The 18490-nt window shown below is 31.5% G+C and overlaps 1 protein-coding gene across 3 annotated transcripts; it reads right to left on the bottom strand.

The window, feature by feature from the left end:
* Positions 1 to 551: 551 nt before the first annotated feature.
* LOC135165688 (insulin-like growth factor-binding protein complex acid labile subunit) lies at positions 552 to 17755 on the bottom strand. 3 transcript variants are annotated; one of them, XM_064127213.1, is made up of 8 exons: positions 17533 to 17755; positions 7562 to 8061; positions 6849 to 7071; positions 6637 to 6776; positions 5576 to 5728; positions 5277 to 5457; positions 5069 to 5208; positions 552 to 4382 (listed from the first exon to the last, which is right to left on the bottom strand). In XM_064127213.1, exons 2-8 carry the CDS (start codon positions 7914 to 7916, stop codon positions 4108 to 4110), a joined length of 1467 nt encoding a protein of 488 aa, XP_063983283.1. In that variant the 5' UTR covers positions 7917 to 8061; positions 17533 to 17755; the 3' UTR covers positions 552 to 4107. The 3 variants fall into 3 exon arrangements, with proteins under 3 accessions (XP_063983283.1, XP_063983285.1, XP_063983284.1); XM_064127215.1 differs by lacking the exon at positions 17533 to 17755 and adding an exon at positions 9603 to 9622; XM_064127214.1 differs by lacking the exon at positions 17533 to 17755 and adding an exon at positions 9290 to 9588.
* Between the last annotated feature and the right edge of the window lie 735 nt (positions 17756 to 18490).

Here is an 18490-nt window from a genome sequence, read left to right on the forward strand (position 1 = left end):
ACTTTCGTCTGATTTTCCGAACCTTTTCGTAAACTCTGTCGATATATTTCTAGACCATTTTGAATTGTGTTAATAGTTTTTCAAAATGATGGATGATAAATCCAATTTCATTGAATTACGATCGAATTATCGTAGAATATTTCCATTTTTATGGTCACTCCGGCTCCAAAATTCACCTTTTTTGATAGTTATTGAGATTTATGAGGCGATCAGTGGCGATATACCATATATCAGTTACAAAATATCCTCGATATTTTTAAATTTATATTATGTATTCATTCCATTTTAATAACAAAAAAAATGTAATTTTATTGAATAAAATCCTCATTTTTTTCCCCTTAAAAAACTCGAAAATAATTTTTTTTCGAGTATTAATTGGAAAATAATTAATATTACTTTCCAATCAATACTCGGAACATAGTATGAGTTAGAAAAAGGAACGTTTTGATTCCCAAAAACATTTAAAAAGCTCATACTCCATCGCCTGATAATAAAAAAACAAAATTGATCAGTAGAAAAGGGATAAAAAAATTATTTTAAACAACAAAACAATCGTTTCTAATATTTATTAATCACGTCTCCTGGAAGTAAGTATTCACCATAACAATAATCATAGTTACAACTGTTATAATCCCATAAATTTCGAAAATTTATAAATAATCATGAATACATATAGATTCTCTTCGAGGAACTAGTGTTTCCAACTAATTATAAATATCTTCGATCTGAAAAATTGGAGTAATTGATATTTTTTTCATTCTCTAACGTTTCTACGATGTAATTTCGTCAAATTACGAGAAAAATGTTGTTATAACTTCATATAATATATTGTTTATAGACATATAATAGGTATGAACCACAAATGCACGATTTTTCACCCTCTGAATGTATAATATTGTTTACACAATAGTTTTAAATATTCGATACAATTTATCGCTTCACAATAAATTCGTAAAAATAATGAAAATTTATTTCTACGTCCAATTGTCGTTACAAACGCGTGAATCGTGCGATTGCGATATTCGCGTGATATCTGCTGAACTATTTTTTCATTTACCATCTAAAAAAACGTACATATATATTTATATATATTATGTATATATTTTCTCGTCTCCCTCGACAGTGGGATAATGGAAGAATGGAAAACTCGAGATTAATATTTTTTTTTTTCGCTAGTTTTTTCGTTTTATTTATGGGACAGGTGAGGAGGTGAGGGGTGAGGATTATCAACATTAAAAATACCGACGAGTTTTTGTAAATCGCCTCCAGAATATCTAAATATTTATCAGTGTAGGTCAGGGGAGGTTATCCATTCGTATCATTTTTTTTCGTTGATAGCTGTTAGCCACCTGTACAAAAATACACGTTCACTAATTTAATTAGTCTTTTATTGATTAGATAACAGGCGCACGTCCAGCTACGACGTCACCAGCAAGTCGATATGTCTCAACGTGATTAACTTGAAATAAAAAAAACTCAGGGGGATGTTAACGTACTATTACTCTAGTCTCGTTAATGACAGAAATTTTTTGTCCAAAGTCTTTCTCGAAATTAATTATCAATTCGATTGTGTCGTGTGTCGTGTGCTGTGATTTTACAAATTTAATTCGATCCTTAATTCATAGCCGATGAATAGTTACCCCAATTGTCGTAAAGTATGCGTTAAATAACTTTTAAAATTGTTGACAACCCCTCGATGGGAGAGACACGTTTTTTTAACTAAAAAAAATTCTATCGTCGCTTAAATGATTAAAAAAATATTTTTGAACTGACTGGAGGGGAAAGCGATGATATACTTTTTACGTATTCTATATTAATATATAGGGCCATTATAGAATGGTATTTAGTATATCATCGCAAAGGGAAAGTCGATTATTTTTCCTCCACTGAAAATTACGAAGAAAATTTCTCCTGACTCGAGTGAATTTTTATGTCGATCGTTAACTAATCGGCGAACCCCTTTCCCTTATCCATAAATAATTATTAAAATAATAGGAATAATAATAATATATGGACATGCGTGATAGTCTAGTCTATTACAATGGCGCCTATTCCATCCTCAACAATAATTTTTTTCTTCTAATATAAACATGACGTCAATAGTTCATTTTTTTTCAACGAATAGGGTACTTTCAAAAAATCTTAAAGTTGTATTTTTTATTTATGTATAATATTCTGATTCGATCACTATTGATTTCCCAAAAAAAAAAGTTTGGGAATTCACGAGATATGTATATGATTTTTATGGCCACGAGATCCTAAATTCACCTTAAAATTTTACATCAATAATAATATAATAAAGTATGATATATATCGAATATATCATAAATATATTTTTTACTTTCATAGATTAATTTCATGTTGTTGTTGGTGGTTTTTGGTAGAAATTTTTCGCACTACAATTGCTTTTGAAAGTAAATTTACACTAATTAATTAATTAAATTTAGTAAACACATAGCTTTGGTAAAATGGATTATTTAAGACTAATATGATATGTAGTTGAAACGAGTGCGTTTATATATTTTTTTTTGGGTCAATAGACTCTTCGGTGATTTTCATCACATTTTCAACTTCCTCGGGATTGTTTATTGTTGACGTGGTGATGAAATATTTTCCACAGTGCCGTAAAATTAATGTTTAAGTTGTGGGTTGGGAGGAAATTGAGGGGAAATGGGGTGGAATTTTTATTGTGGGGAATGCAAAAACTTTTGGGGAGTCAGGGGACAGCAGGAAAGAATAAAATTGGAGTCTTTGAATTGTTGCTTTGCACAAAGTGTTCACTTCCGGTTCAGTGTATTACGTTTCATCAAGCTGTGTCATTATGTAATTTCCATTCGGTATTATAAGTAAAGGAAACGCGATCCAAGGCGAAGGCAACGCGGCCCTACAAATTTTAATATTTATCGCTGTACGGAAAAACGTGAACGTAAATTACAGTTCGATGAACGTAATTTACGGTTAAAGTTGTTATTTGGAAAAATGTTTGTTGGATAATTTTTGGTTTAATTTTTAGGGTGAATTGTTGCAAAAAGTAGTCGTGGAATTATCATTTCAGGTTGACATTGTTCATTTTGAAATTGAAATTGAATTTTTTGAAGTTTAAGAAAATGTTCAGGTGTTTAAATGGAATTTGACGAATTAGAATTGTTTAAAAATTAACGATGGGGTAAATTTTTAAATAAAAATTGTTTAGTGGAAGTCGCATCATTGAATACAGTGGAAAAAATTAAATTGATTGACCACTTTGTTTTCGAGAAATAATTACAGAAAATTATTTTCTACCGAGACTGTAGCGCGACAAGAACCTTAAGGTACTCTCCAGTTTCATTCCTCCATGCATGTCACACTTAGACTCACAGAAAATTAATCACTTTAATACACTGGCACTATCAATAGCCCATAAAGTGGTCTCCACACCGCAAACAAAAAAAAATTTTATATTTTAAATTAAAAAAAAATTATTTGCAAACTTATCTACCGTCATTTTTGTATATTTTTAAAAATATATAAAATTTATTGTTATCTTTGAGGCATCATTATGGAAAATACTTCAATTCAACTTGAAAGCTTGACAATTAACTCGTTTTTTCTTTCAATTTGACTGATAAACGAGGAAGTTGGAACGCGCTTTTGTGATATGTCTCTGAAATTCGTACTTATCCCCCGGTGACCAATAAACCGGTGTAAATATATCTAAATATAATACCAGTGGAAGATCGAAAGGGGGAAAAATGTATAATCATATCCATAAATACGTATTACCAACGATCATGATATGTATCGTTTTTGAATAAATGGGAAAAACCTTTTTCCTTTTTCCTTTTTCTCTCATCCAATCTCAATGATTGCCCATGTCCCGTCGCTCTCGGGATGAGTCAACCATCGACGCATCTTTCATTATTTTTATCACATAGCCACTGTTGTTTACCAATAAAAAAATCCATCAACAAAATTTATCAAAAAATTCGATAACTTATGTGGCTTTCGATTGTCAAAGTTTCAATGAAAAACAGACGAGTCATGCGATATCGATAGAGAAATGAAACAAAATTAACAAAATCAAAAACAAGAGAACTAAAAATAATTCGTCAATGGGGGAATCAAAAATTACAAGAGAATTAAAATTCCAACGGTCATAAACACTTGAATGACCTCCAAATAAGGGTGGAAGGACACAAATCCGGACGACGAGACTCGCCCAGCATTTTTACCAACGCAGCCCATTTTTGCCAGTGGAATATTTTGCACCGCATACTCCCGATTGTCCTGGACCATTGTACACACAGTCCTTTTTTTAGACATTATGTCGTCATCCTTGTCCTTCAGATTCTTCAACCACCCCGAGAACCATTGCAGATCGCACGTGCAAATCAGCGGATTATCTAGAATTTCATTGAAATGATTTTGGATTAAATCGAAAATTTTCTGAATTTAAAAATCAGTTTTTAATATTATTATTCGTCGGGATTTTTTCACACGTCATTTCCCTCCCCTGGGGCCCCAGGGAACTGACTTTCCCTCAACTATACGACATTTGCACGGGGACTGACGGAAACCATGGAAAACCCTGACCGTAGGGTCGGTCGATAGTACAGGGACCTAATTTACCCGTTTATCAAATTCACTAGAAAGATACACTGGTTTCGCATATCATTGTCATATATTAGATATAATATATTATATATAATATATTAATTTATTATATATAATATATATTATATATTATATATTATATATAATATATTATATAATATCTATTATATATTTTTTTTTTGCAATTTTTAATTTTTAAAAATTGTTTTGCTTAACACGAGGAAAAAAGGCAGAACAGTATTTGCAATTTAAACAGGGGCTTATTAATTAGTATGTTGCCTATTATTTTTAATAATAATCGTATTTTTGAGAGAACAATAATAATAATAGTGTACGATAATATTTATTTTTCATCATCCAGGAATTGATAACTGGGATGAAGAAGAAAGTAGACAATTTCTAGCCCATCGTATTGGGTTTCTGATGAACTTATTATCATTCTTGTTTATTTATTTTTAACAATCTATCAACTTACCAGTTATGTCGAGCATTATCAACGTATCGATGACTGTCTCCGTAATTTCTTCCGGTATGTGGGTCAATTTATTATTTTGCAGATTTAGTGTTTGAAGGGAATTTAAATTTTCAAAAATCATAGGAGGCAAATGTTTAATTCTGGAACAAAAAATGTTGGGTTAAAATTGGAGTGTTTTTAGTTTATAAAAATTTATAGAGTCGCTTACAAATTTCTCTGGAGATTCAGGAAAGTTATTGAGTCGCCGTAACCGGTGAACGCATCTTCAGGCAAAACTGTGATGTTATTCGATCTCAGGTCTAAGTGTCGTAGACGATGGAGTCTCCGCAACGCGTCACTGGGTACAGCGTGTAAATTATTTTCTCCGAGTCGCAGGTATTGAAGATTTTCTGCAAAAAAATTTTACCCAGTTTAGGCATTTTTTGAGATTTTATTGGACGTTAAAGGCAGTTTGGGACTGAAAGGGGCGAGCGAGTGATCTAGCGGACGAGGGAAACGATTTCTCACCCTCTAAACCGATGAATGCGTCAGGATCAACGTGAGTGATAAGATTTCCATCTAGTTCCAGAGAGTTTAATTGTGTCAGGTGTGAAAATACACGCGCAGGTACCTCACGTATTTGGTTGTGCGCTAATACCAATGAATCCAATCCCTTCAGACCTGTAAAATCGACGTGTGGTTAGTATTTAAGGTGATTAGGGTGTACAATATGTATTGGATAGTTTTTGGTCAAATTTTTATGATGAATAGTTCAAAGAAGTAGCTGCAAAATTATCACTTTTTGGGTGACGTTGTCTGTTTTGAATTTGAGATACCAATTTTTTAAATTTAGGTAACTTTTCATGTATTTAAATGAAGCGTCACGGATTAGAATTTTTTTAAAACTAACGGTTCAATAGTTTTTCGAGTAAAAATTATTTGGGGTTGACAACATATCATTGAATACAGTAAAAAAAAATTGAATCGATCGACAGTTTTGAATTTGAGTTTGTAATTTTTTAAATTCGAGTAACTTTTCAAGTCTTTAAATGGAGTGTCATGACTTATAATTCATTTCATTTCACGAATTATATTTTATTTATTTAAAAATCAATCACTCGATAGTTTTTCAAGTAAAAATTATTTGAGGTTGAAGACATATTATTGAATCCAGATAAAAAAAATTGAATCGATGGCCCGTTTTATTTTGCGAGAAATAATTATAGAAAATTAATAAATTTAAATAATTAAAAATGCTCACAATAAATCAACTCATTACTAATTTAATTAATACTTTAGATGCCCTTGCACACAGTAATCAATTAAGTGAGACTACAGACTGTCACACGATTGTGCTCCAATCTGGCCCATTTAACCCCGCATAAACTTTCTACAGTGACTGTCCCACCACACCGACCTTAAGTATTTTTCTTATTAAATTTAATCCTCCAAATGAGAAACTAAATTTTGTTCCCAATCATCACAACTCCTCACACATTTAATTTTCTTCATATTTAATTTGAAATTAACAAAAAAATTCATCATATTGTAACTGACAACATAATTAAATAATTAATTTTTGTTCATACCAGCGAAATTTCCTTCTGTAATCGACGTAATTTTATTCTCCTGCATTTCCAACTTCTTCAAAACATCGAGTGAAGCTAAAGCTACGGTTGGAACAGCTGTCAATAGATTTCCACCCAAGTTCAAGCGTTTTAGCTTACGGCTAGAAAAAAAGAATTCAGAATTTAATTTATTGATCATCGACTGCACATAAAATATTATGAAATCCCTTTACTCGTCAAGGCCAGTGAATGCGTCCTGCTCAATGTTGCTGATTTTGTTTTCGTACAGATTCAACATTTCCAATGTATCTAATCCAGCAAATGATCTACTGCGAAGATCTTTTATTTTATTTCTATTTAAATTGAGAATCATCAGTGAATGGAGATTGGCTAAAGCTGCTGATGGTACAGCCACCAGTGAATTTTGCGAGAGGTCCAGCTGTGTTAGTCGTTTACCTGTAAATTTGTTTAAATAATCGGTTATACACATTTTTTATTTATCTGAATGTATTAATATATTCGAAAAAAAATTGTAAGTGAAGAAAAAAATTGAAAATTGAATTTTAAAAATGTAGAAAATGTATTTTTAAATATGTATATAATATATATATAATTACATATATATATATATTTTATACTTCAACAATTAAGCAAATTATGTATGGAAGGAAATGAAATATCGTTATAAATTTATCACATACGATAGAGAATATATAAAAAATTTCTAAGTGAAAAAAAAATTGAAAATTGATGAAAAAATATATAGAAAATGCATTTTTAAATAAACAAATACATATGTGTACGGATATTCATAAGTAAGATATATTATATTAAAGTATATGTGCAAGGAAATAAATTATCGTTATAAATGTAGTAAAATGGGGAAAAATTTCCACATCATATTTTTTTTTAAAGAAATGTTTTAATGGAAAATTGCAAAATTTACCGATAGAACTTAGAGAAGTTTCTTCAACCGTCGCCAATGTGCTGTTGTGTATCGTAAGATGTTGAACAATTAGTCCCAGAAAAATAAATCCCTGAAGTTTCGGTAAATTATTGTGTCGCAGCTTCAAGTAAAATATTATCGTATTTTGCTGGCTTTTCAGAGCTGTCATGGCTGTACTTATGTGCGTGTGATCGGTGTATTCGCATATTATATCGAGACCGAGTTTTTTAACTGAACACCAACAGGGTTTTATTGACGCTGGTGGTGGACAATGCTGGGCCGTTTGGGCTTTGACAACACCCATCACTGTCCACAAAAGCCAGAGATGACTGCATATTCTCATATTTGTTTTCATTGTTTCCGTCAGCTTTTATTACGAGTGTCAGACGTCGTTAACTTCCGAGGGATTGATTTATTTGTTCTTTTTGTTTCAATTTTTTTTCCGGTGTACAATGAACTACTTGTGGTTAGTCTTGATTATGTCCATATTGCTCACTTCTCTGTAACAACGAACGAAGACAAATTGGTTAATTATTTTGATTAATTGATTAAAGTGATCATTAGATGAATCATTTTCATGGATAAATATAAAAAAAAATTTTTAATTGAATTGGTAGGAAGTTTTGGAAGGGATTCGATCAAATTCATGTTCTCTTAAATTATGACATTAATAAACAAATTATAGATAAATAAAATACTAGAGGTATTGGTCTAGTATTTAATGAATGAGTATAAGTTGAGAATTTAAACTGCTGTTCGTTGGTTTAGATGTTCGCTCCGAAGTTTAGCCACGTGTTAAAATATCGAAAAGTAAATTTTAACTAAAAAATAGGAAAATGGGGATATCTCTGAATTTTTCAATAGAGGGGGGGGGGAGGATGTTCATATTTGATTGGGTCTACATAGACGACAGTAAGATGAACATTAAAAAATTAAAATCAACATTAAAAAAAATAAGTGGAATCGATTTCGTTTATCTTCAATAAAAGTTTGTTAAGATGAGACCTAAAAGCGTACGAAATTTCAAATTTTCAGCTCGATTATTTTTTAAGTTATGGCACACACAAACAATTTTAAGAAAAAAATTTAAAAACGAGAATGAAACTGAATTACGGCAGGTGAAATGGTCTTCTCTCTACTCAGTTGTATAGCCATCGTCGCGACGAGTATTAAAAAAAATAATGGAATCGGTCAAACGATTAAGGAGACATCGGCGAAAAACGATTTTTGAGAAATCGCTTTATTTCCGGAACCGCTCAGCGAATGAATCTGAATTTAATCTCAAAATTTCACTAATGAAGGCACTAATTGCCAGGCGAAATTTCCGCGTCGTTGCGACCATCGTTTTCGAGTAATGAGGACAGTTCTGGACAAATGACCACAAGTCTGCACACACATACAGACTATTTTTAAAACCATGATTTTTGGAAATGAGCTCACATGTTTAAGCATTTCCATCCAAAATTAGCATATGGAAATACATTACAATAGGAATCCCTCCATTCGTAAACAATATAAAACGTTAATAACTGAATTGAATTTCAATTTATCCTGATGCGTAAATCAAGAATGAAAAATTATAATTGAGAGGAGAAAATAAATGCGCAACTGATGATCAATATGTTTTCACATGATTGACGAATGGGACGTCAGTTTGACGTTAATGGATATGATATTCAAATTAAACGCAAATATGCACTCGTAGTATATATATATATATATATATACTCATAGTATTTGTCAGAAGAGCTGTGACAATGAGATAATTCAAATGTCCATCATTCGAATTCATAATTTTCAAATTTTGACGGAGAATCCATCCCACGCGTTCAATTAATCCCCATCCACTTCCTCAATATTTTTCAATTTCACCAGTTCAATATATCAGCACGATACACCACACACTGATAAAGCACAATTAACGAATTGTTTGATCATTGGGCAATGCCAATTTTCGCGTAAAATAAATCCTTTGATATTACGGCGGTAATTAATTATTTAAATTAAACTATTTATTTTATTTAGGGAATTGAATTTGTACTGTTAGCTTTATGCGCTTTAACCCGGTGGTCCGTGTTGTGCAGCTCAAGTCTTGGTTCGCATCATCCATTCTCTTGTGGGCACCCTAATGGGCAGCTTCCGGTTTTGGGGAATGATGGGAGTTGAACATCGAGTTATCGAATAAATAGACTTATCCAAAACTTTTCTCATTTCTTTTCTTGTTCGAGAAAATTTTTTAAATTTAGAGGAGATACAATGGAAACAGAATATTTAATTTTTTTAGTAAATAGGTTCATGAAAAACAATTATAATTTAAAATGTTAATGAGTGGGGAAATGTATGAGAGTAGATGTCCGGGAATGGATTATTTTGGTTCGTAATTAATATTTTTATTGAGAATGGAAAATATGAAATAAACGTTTGTCTTCGTGGGTTCATTTAAGGTCGTTGTTGCGGGACAGTCTCGGTAAAAAGTTTGTGGGCTGATCGATGGCTGAGAGTAAGGCGTAATCTGATGACAGGATATGGGATCAGTTGATTAATTGCATTGATTAATGGCTCTAATATGATTGTATATTTTATATTGTGACTATTCTCGATTATGTAAATTTATGAACTTTCTGGAATTATTTCTCAAAAGTAAAACGGTCAATCGATTTAATTTTTTTTCCAGTATTCAATGATGTGAGTTCTACTGTCATCAATTTGTCTTTAAAAAACCATCAAGCTATTGATTTTTGAACAATTCTACCTCCGGACGCTTCATTTAAAGACATGAAAAATTACCCAAATTTCAATAGTTTTCAAAAGTAATTAAATTGCCAAACGGTGAATTGATTTTTTTTTTACAGAATTCAATGATGTGGCTTCTACCCCAACTAATTTCTATTTAAAAAACGTTCCGGCTTTTTATTTAAAAAATAATCGAATCCGTGATACTCCATATAAACCCGTGAAAAGTTATCGAAATTTTGAAAATTTCTGTCTCAATTTCAAAAAGATTAATTGATTTAATTTTTTAAGCTGTATCGAATGATGTGACTTGTACCGCAAACAGTTTTTAATTGAAAAAACTGTCCAGCTATTGATTTTTTAAATATTCTAATCTCCAACCGTCGATTTAAATTCATGAAAAATTATTCCAATTTCAAAAAAATCTATCTCAATTTTAAAAAAGTCAATCGGTTTCATTTTATTTGGTAGCACCCAATCATATGACTTCTATCCTAAATAGTCTTTATTTTAAAAAATATTGAGTTGTTATTTTTAAAAAAATTCTTATTTGAAAAAATTTCTAACATTTCTATCTCAATTTCCAAACTGTCAATCGATTAAATTTTTTTGGCTGTATTAAATGATATGACTTCAACCCCAGACGATTATTATTTGAAAAACTACCCAGCCCTTAATTATTATAAAATTCTAATCCGCAACGTTCCATTTAAACACAAAAAAGGTCCCCAAATTTCAAAAATTTCCCTCTCAATTTCGAAACTGACAATTTCAAACACAAAGTAATCACTTTGCTTCTACTTTCATAGACTATTTATTATAAAAGTATAAAAAAACCGTCTAGTGAATATTTCACACGACAGACTTAATGAACTGATCCGACATCTTCGTATTGACTCACAGAAAATTACAGAACTCCTAATATTTAACGTTAATATTAGCTAAAAGTAAGTTCCAAGAAATGGTAAGATACACGAAGAAGGGTGAAAATGAAAAGGTGGGATCGCGTGAAACGTGACTCTATAAAAAGGGGCTGAAGTAGAGCGGATATACGTGTCACGAATGATGTTAAAAATCTCCAACTATTTTCATTTAAATGAACTCCAGTATCAAAGATTTATTTTATACAAAATATGCAGAGTTTTTTTCCGTGAATTTTATATCCTGATAGTACCGAGTCCCTCCCACCGTGCGCGATAAACCTTAGCAACAATAATTATCTCCATTATTAAACAATCGTTTAGTCTCATTTCGTAGCAGAAGTAAAATTTATTTTACACTGGGAATTTATTAACAGGTCAATTTTATACGTCACTCGACATTTCCAAATAGTTTTCATTGATTTTCATATATGTATAGATACGCCCACTATGCTCGGTCTTTGATGTAATGTAATAAAAAGATACGAATAAATAGAGATATATAGGTGGAGCCATAAAAAAAAGATTCCCTCGATGAAAATTTTACTCTCTTTTTATTTTATTTTCATCAGCATTTTTCGCGTGTTATCTCTCTCTCTCTCTAGTGAGTAAAATGTTTTCTGTTATTTTTTCGTGAATTTGGAAGTGCTGTGACCAATAGCTCTAGGTTATTTATACTCTGAATATTTTTAGTTACGATAAATTAATTTTTTTCCACACATTTACCTTTCATTTTACATTTGGACTCCAACTCCACGAAATAATAATTCTGCTCTGCATTATTTCTTTTTTTTATACAAAAAAAACAATTTCGTAAATATCTGTGAACTAATTTATGCAGACAAAAATGGAGAAAATAAATAATTATCTCGTGGATGTTATTTTATAATAATATTCGGAATTGTGCTCACTTTATCGTGCACGAAAAGAGAATATCAATTTTGAAATAAATATTCAGTCAGTTAATTATCGTATGGGAATAAAGAGGAAATTTATATAAAGTCATCATCATCAATTAAAGTTTGTGGCAGAAATCATTACTATGCTTTCGGTACTTTTAATACCTGTCATGATGAAAATCACTATTTCGTCAGTCGTATCTAACAATTCCAAATATTCCTCATTGATTTTCAGTCGGTTACTAGTCTTCTTCGATACACCCCCACATTAATTAATTTTTTTTTAACATTTTCCTTTAATTTGACATTTTGACGTGAACTCCACGAAATAAGAATTCTACTCCTCGTTATTTCATTTTTTTAAACCCAAAAAACAATTCATAAATATCTTTGAACTAATTTATAGCCATAATAAATAAATAGTTATCTCGTGAAGGTTTTTTTATAATAATATTCAGACTCGTGTTCACTTTATCATACACGAAAAAGGAATATTAACTTTGAAATAAATATTCAGTCAATTAATTATCGTATGGGAATAAAGAGGAAATTTATATAAAATCATCATCATTATCATCATCAATTAAAATTGTGGGACGAAAATCATTACGAAATCTTTGGTAGTTGTAATAGCTATCATAAACAAAATAACTTTTTTTTCATGAAATAGTTACCCCTATTTTTTTTATAAATTTTTTCATGAGAGCTTGTCAGTCGTATCCGACAACTCCAAACATTTCCCATTGATTTTCAGCGGGTTGCTGCTCTTCCTCGATACATACCCACCCATTACGTTGTTTTTTTTTTGCCTCGAGAACAACGGAAAGTGGAAAAAAGACACGTATACATGAAACCATAAAAAAAGATTCGCTCGATGGAAATTTTACACGATTCACTCCAGTTTCACCAGCAATTTTCGAGTTTCATTCCGCCTCTCAATTGTCCACATATTTCGACCCTGTTGCCCATTGTATTGATTGCATTCTCTTGTCATTTTGAAGATTTTATGCGATACAATTCGTGATATCAAAGCTGTTAAAAACTTTGTTTCCTCAGTTTTTGCGGTGAATCTCGGAAATTTTTGCTGCATTAAAAATTCAGAAGTTTGTGGAAAAATCAAATTAAAGTTAAATTTAAATGTAAATTTCCTCTCCAGTTTTCTCTGGAAATGAACAGAAGAATTGAAATTTCTGGTAAACATTTTCACGGAGGGAAAACCCCATGAAAAATTACGAGGACAGTGACCCAAATACGATTGAGGCAGAAAATAATAATAAATTTCTGAGTTTTCATGGAAATGTCAGTACATCTTACCTAAAATATTTATATTTTATTATAAATTTGAAAGAATCAAAGAATTCTTAATTTCCAGTCAGTCAAAATTTGCAAATTTACCTTACTTTTCAGGGAATGATTTTTATGACTTTTAATTAAATTTAGAAATAATTTTAAATTTTGCAAATGAGTTCCAAAGTTTGCAGTTTCAATCAAATACTGTTGTTATGTCATGTTATTCAATTACTGTGTTCTTATCAGTGATATTCGCGGCCCTGGACCCGTTCTAGACAACAATACGGAGTCCTAGAGCGTGAATGAGCACGTTATCACGTACAGTATGTTTCACAACTTATTAAAGAGATATTCGTTCCGAGTTGGAGCTGCATTCTATTTTCAAAGATAAATTCTATAATAAATTCCGTAGCATTGGACAGTCTACATATTCCTACTGAATTTAATTGAATACAGGTACCCAGGCATTGTTAATTGCTTTTTGGGGGGTTCAGAAATTTTTTTAATGTTCGTGCGAACATTTCTGCAAAAAGTTTATGCATTCCAAAACGGTTCGATTACTTGATCGATTGCATTGCAAATATGAAAATGAAAAATATAATTGTTCTATGTTTCATTGAAACTATTCCTAATTATGTAAATTTATGAACTTTCTGGAATTATTTGTCGAAACTAACATCATCAATTGATTTAATCATTTTTGCTGTATTAAATGATGCAGCTCCTATCTCAAATAATTTTTATTTGAAAATTTATGGAGCCGTTGATTAGAAAAAAATTCTCATTTGTTGCGTTCTATTTAAACACATGACAAGTTGTTCGAATTTCAAACATTTCTATCTCAATTTCAAAACGGTTGATAGAATAAAATTTTTTTGACTGTATTGAATGATACGGTTTCTACCGCAAATAATTTTGCTTGAAAAACTAATTCGAGCCGTTGCTTTTAAGGTCATTTATGATACTCGATTTAAACACGTGAAAAGCTACTCAAATTTCCAGAATTTTTATCTGAACATCAAAACAGACAATCGATTTAATTTTTTTTTCTGTATTCAATGATATGGCGTCTACTTTAAATAATTTTTATTTCAACAACTACAGATCTGTTGATTTTCAAAAAATTCCTATCTGTAAAGCTCTATTTGAACACGTGAAAATTTGTCCAAATTGTCAGAATTTTTATCTCAATTTTAAAATAAACAATCAATTCAATTTTTTTTGTCTGTATGCAATGATATGGCATCCACTTTAGATAACTCTTATTTCAACAACTATAGATTTGTTGATTTTCAAAAAATTCCTATTTCTAACGCTCTATTTAGATCCGTGAATTTTTTATCAAAATTTTAAAATAAACAATCAATTCAATTTTTTTTGTCTATATTCAAGGATACGGTTTCTACTCCAAATAATTTTTATTGAAAAAACTACCAAGCCATTGATTAAAAAAAAAATTCTCAGCCCTAAAGCTCTGAAAATGAACACCTCAAAAATTTCCCAAATTTCAAAAATTGTCATCTCAATTTCAAAACAGACGATCTCCACCAAAAATTGATAATTTCGCAGAGACTTTTTTGAACTCTTCACCCCATAAATTTAAACAAAAACAGTCCAGCATATATTTAACCGAACAACACCCTTAATTACCACTCCATCACCTGTATCAAAACCAAAAAAAATCCCCATCACTAATTTTCGAAAATCCCCCTAAAACCATTTCTTTCCCCCAAACGTTATATCTCATTTTCCGCATTATTTATTTACTTATCATTTTCTCTCTCAACATATCCCACGCCCATCGTTCCTCCTATCAATGACATTCGACCCAACACGTGTCAACATTTTATCGACATCATCCCCTCATCCCTTCGACCTCCAAATTTATCAAATTGACCTCCCAAACTATTCCCCATTTGTTCATAACAATTAAAAAAACCATCACAATCCTTCTCGTTATTCAAAAACAAAAAAAAAACTTTCGTCTGCAGACACAATCACACAACGCATGTAATGAATCTACTTATTCTGAAATACCGAGTTGAATAGAAAATTAATAAATGAAAGAATGAAAAACAAACTTTTCCCACATTATAAACTTGGAAACGTATTTTTTTCCCCTAAGATTTCCGTAGCGTTAGCACTTTCGTCAGCTCGGCTGGGCATTTCATCGATTTTTGTCCCCATAGTTACATGCGTAAAAGCTTGAATCCACATCGGATCAAAATTTCAGTGAATAATCGTCGAAATCTCATCAACTGTCAGAACAACATTATTAACAGTTCTCTCCACTCCTTTATTTATTATGAATGAGTTTATAATAATCCCATATTAACGAGTGCTCCCCTAAAATCGAATATTCCCGCAATAAAATCTGGCCACAAACTTAAAAATTAACCAAATTTTTTATTTATTCATTTAATGATTTATTATGAATTTTTTATACCCTTTCAATCGCTCTTCGGAAGTTTATTAATTGATTGATTTTTTTTTTTGCTGTAAATAGTCGCTAATTAATGTGATGTCGATGGATCTAAACTAATGAACTAATGAATAAATAAATACATTACTAAATAAATAAATAAATATGAAATTAAATAAACAAATGAACAGGTGAATGAATAAGCGAAATATTCGTTGTTATAATCAATTATCTTCGTCGGATGGCAACAAAAATTTGAATTTTGAAGGGAATTTGTTGAACATTAATTGTTGGCGAGGAAAAATATTGGAAAACAAAGAAAAACGCGACGCTTTTGACGAAGAATCTACAGGTAGCCTTTAGAAGTTGATTTCTTCTCTCGTGACATCCAAACTCGTCGACTCTTTTTTATTTTTCTTCTGACGTCAATTATCTTGATAAATTTAATTTGGAGAAACTATCCGGCCGAAAAAACAATGGCACAGTAGCACTTTCTAAGATATTAAATGAACAGTTTAAATAATTATATGGAGTGATAAAAGTGAATTGAAAAATTGCACATTGTGGTCTAAGCATTATGAAGTTAACACCTGGTAAAGGATAAGTAAACATTGGGAAATAGGTAATCCATCGAGCGGCTGAAGCATTTAATGTCTTTATGAAAGTCTCGTATTGTATTACATTCAGTACATTGGGAGGTACCAAAAAATCAAATATTTAAATAAAAATTTAGTTGGGATTAACCCGATTTCTCTGAAAAAAATTATCTAAAATATAAATTTTCGTTATGAGATTTCGTTTAATTTAATTGACGAATTTTCTTATTGATTTCTTTATTTATTCATGTGAATTTAATTGTTTTATAGATTTTTCATATTTATGTTGAAGAATGTACTGTAATCCTGATTCACTTGATTTCAATGAAAAAATTTACTTGAAATGTTAATTTCTATTATAAAATTTCATTTGATTTAATTAAGTAATTTCTTCTTTTATTTCTTTACTTATTTAGTTTAATTTTATTGTTTTATATATTTTTTATATTTGTGATCTAGGAATTCATAAAAAATATATAAAATATATTTATGCCTCGTATATTTTGTAGATTTTTTAAACGTAATTTTCCCCACGAGTTAGAGTCCCCATCACCTCCAGAAGTGTCAATAATCGATGGAACAAAGTCAGGAAATTTATTCCTTCGACGAACGATAATTTGGTGCTTTCGTTTCACGATAATTTTCGCGTAAAAATTCAACGCAGACCAATTAAAATGTCGAGACTTATTTACATATTCACGGTAGAGACCACTTGTTACGCATATATGTCCTCTACCCCAGACATTTTACCAGTAATTACCAATTCACAGTTAATATTGATCGATTCCTCGAAATATTCTCCGCAAAGGAAATGAAAAAAAAAATTTGTTTTAATCCTCGAGGCCTGAAAAATCAACCAATCGACTGTAAATTAATCGGATGAAGTGCGATATGCGTCGAACCATGTGAATCCAAAAAACCTAACGAAAGTAAAAAAATCCACAGCAAAAAAAAAAATCCAATCAGACATTTCCCCGAACTGGATCGTTAAAAAAAGCCGGAAAAAATCGAACTCTCGTATATTAATATTTAACACGTCATCCAGTGAAAGTCTTTTTTTACAGACAAAATTCCGCCTGAAATTATCGGAAATTATTGATATTCAACTGACCTTTGTCGCCGCTTTTCCAAAATAATTTCGCTCCGGCAGTTCCTCCCGTCGATTATAAAAAAAAAATAAATGAAAAAAAAATTACTGCCGAAACACAAAAATCACAAAGGACCTCCCCCTGTTTTATCCCTCGTCCTGTTGTCACCCACAATTATATTCTACTCTATTTCCCAGGTTCTACACTCGTGCACTAGTTGTACATCGAGCATCGAAGTAGTCAGCGAACCGCTGAGGGTGAAATAGTAGGGATGGAGCGCGCGATTAACCGGCGCCGGCGCATTTCACCCCCTGGACATGCGCTCTCGGGGTGAAAGAGAAGGAAAAAATCGCCCCATTCGCGTTCTTGAGTGATGCATTATGAAGAAAGAAAATCCCAAAGAGAACGTACAGATGAATAAGATGATAAATATTAACGGGTGTAATCATCCCCAGGTTCAATATTGTCATTTTCATCCCCCTGTGCCATGTAATTTCACCGGGTAGTCTCGGTAAATAGACTGGAGGTAGTTGCGTTTGGATGAATTTTGGAGAAAATTTGTGAATGCTCATGCCGGAGGATATTAGGTGGGAATATTGCTGGGGTCTTGGCCAGGGCGGGGAAGAGGGTGTCTAGCCATCGGCGTAGGCGCCGTAAACTGGGTCAATACTGAGTTTTTTTTTTACCGGTACTTACTTTCCTTCGTTCCCTTGGTGTTGTCCTTGCCAATTGACATCTGCCTGAGAACGTTACGCCCTTTATTTTTATTATTCTAGTCCAGATGAAATTCAATACCAGTTATTTGAGTGTTAGGGGTACAATGGGGTAAAGGATTGAGGGGGGGGGGGAAGAAAAATATTTTTTTTTGGAAAAGAATTTTGAAGATTTTGGGATTATGTTGATTGATGGTTTGAATTTTTTGTTGCTGGTCATTGTTTGGTTTTTATTGAGATATTTAGGTGGGGGGAGAATAATCAATTA

Source organism: Diachasmimorpha longicaudata, chromosome 9 (assembly GCF_034640455.1).
Source record: "Diachasmimorpha longicaudata isolate KC_UGA_2023 chromosome 9, iyDiaLong2, whole genome shotgun sequence".
Lineage (NCBI taxonomy): Eukaryota > Metazoa > Arthropoda > Insecta > Hymenoptera > Braconidae > Diachasmimorpha > Diachasmimorpha longicaudata.

Excerpts from the sequence above, each read along its gene's own strand:
- LOC135165688 (XM_064127213.1), bottom strand. The coding sequence starts at position 7,916 with ATGAAAACAAATATGAGAATATGCAGTCATCTCTGGCTTTTGTGGACA. Across the intron at positions 7,072-7,561 it reads AACTTCTCTAAGTTCTATCG|GTAAACGACTAACACAGCTG; the intron begins GTAAATTTTGCA and ends ACAAATTTACAG. Across the intron at positions 5,209-5,276 it reads CTGAATCTCCAGAGAAATTT|AATTAAACATTTGCCTCCTA; the intron begins GTAAGCGACTCT and ends TTTTTGTTCCAG.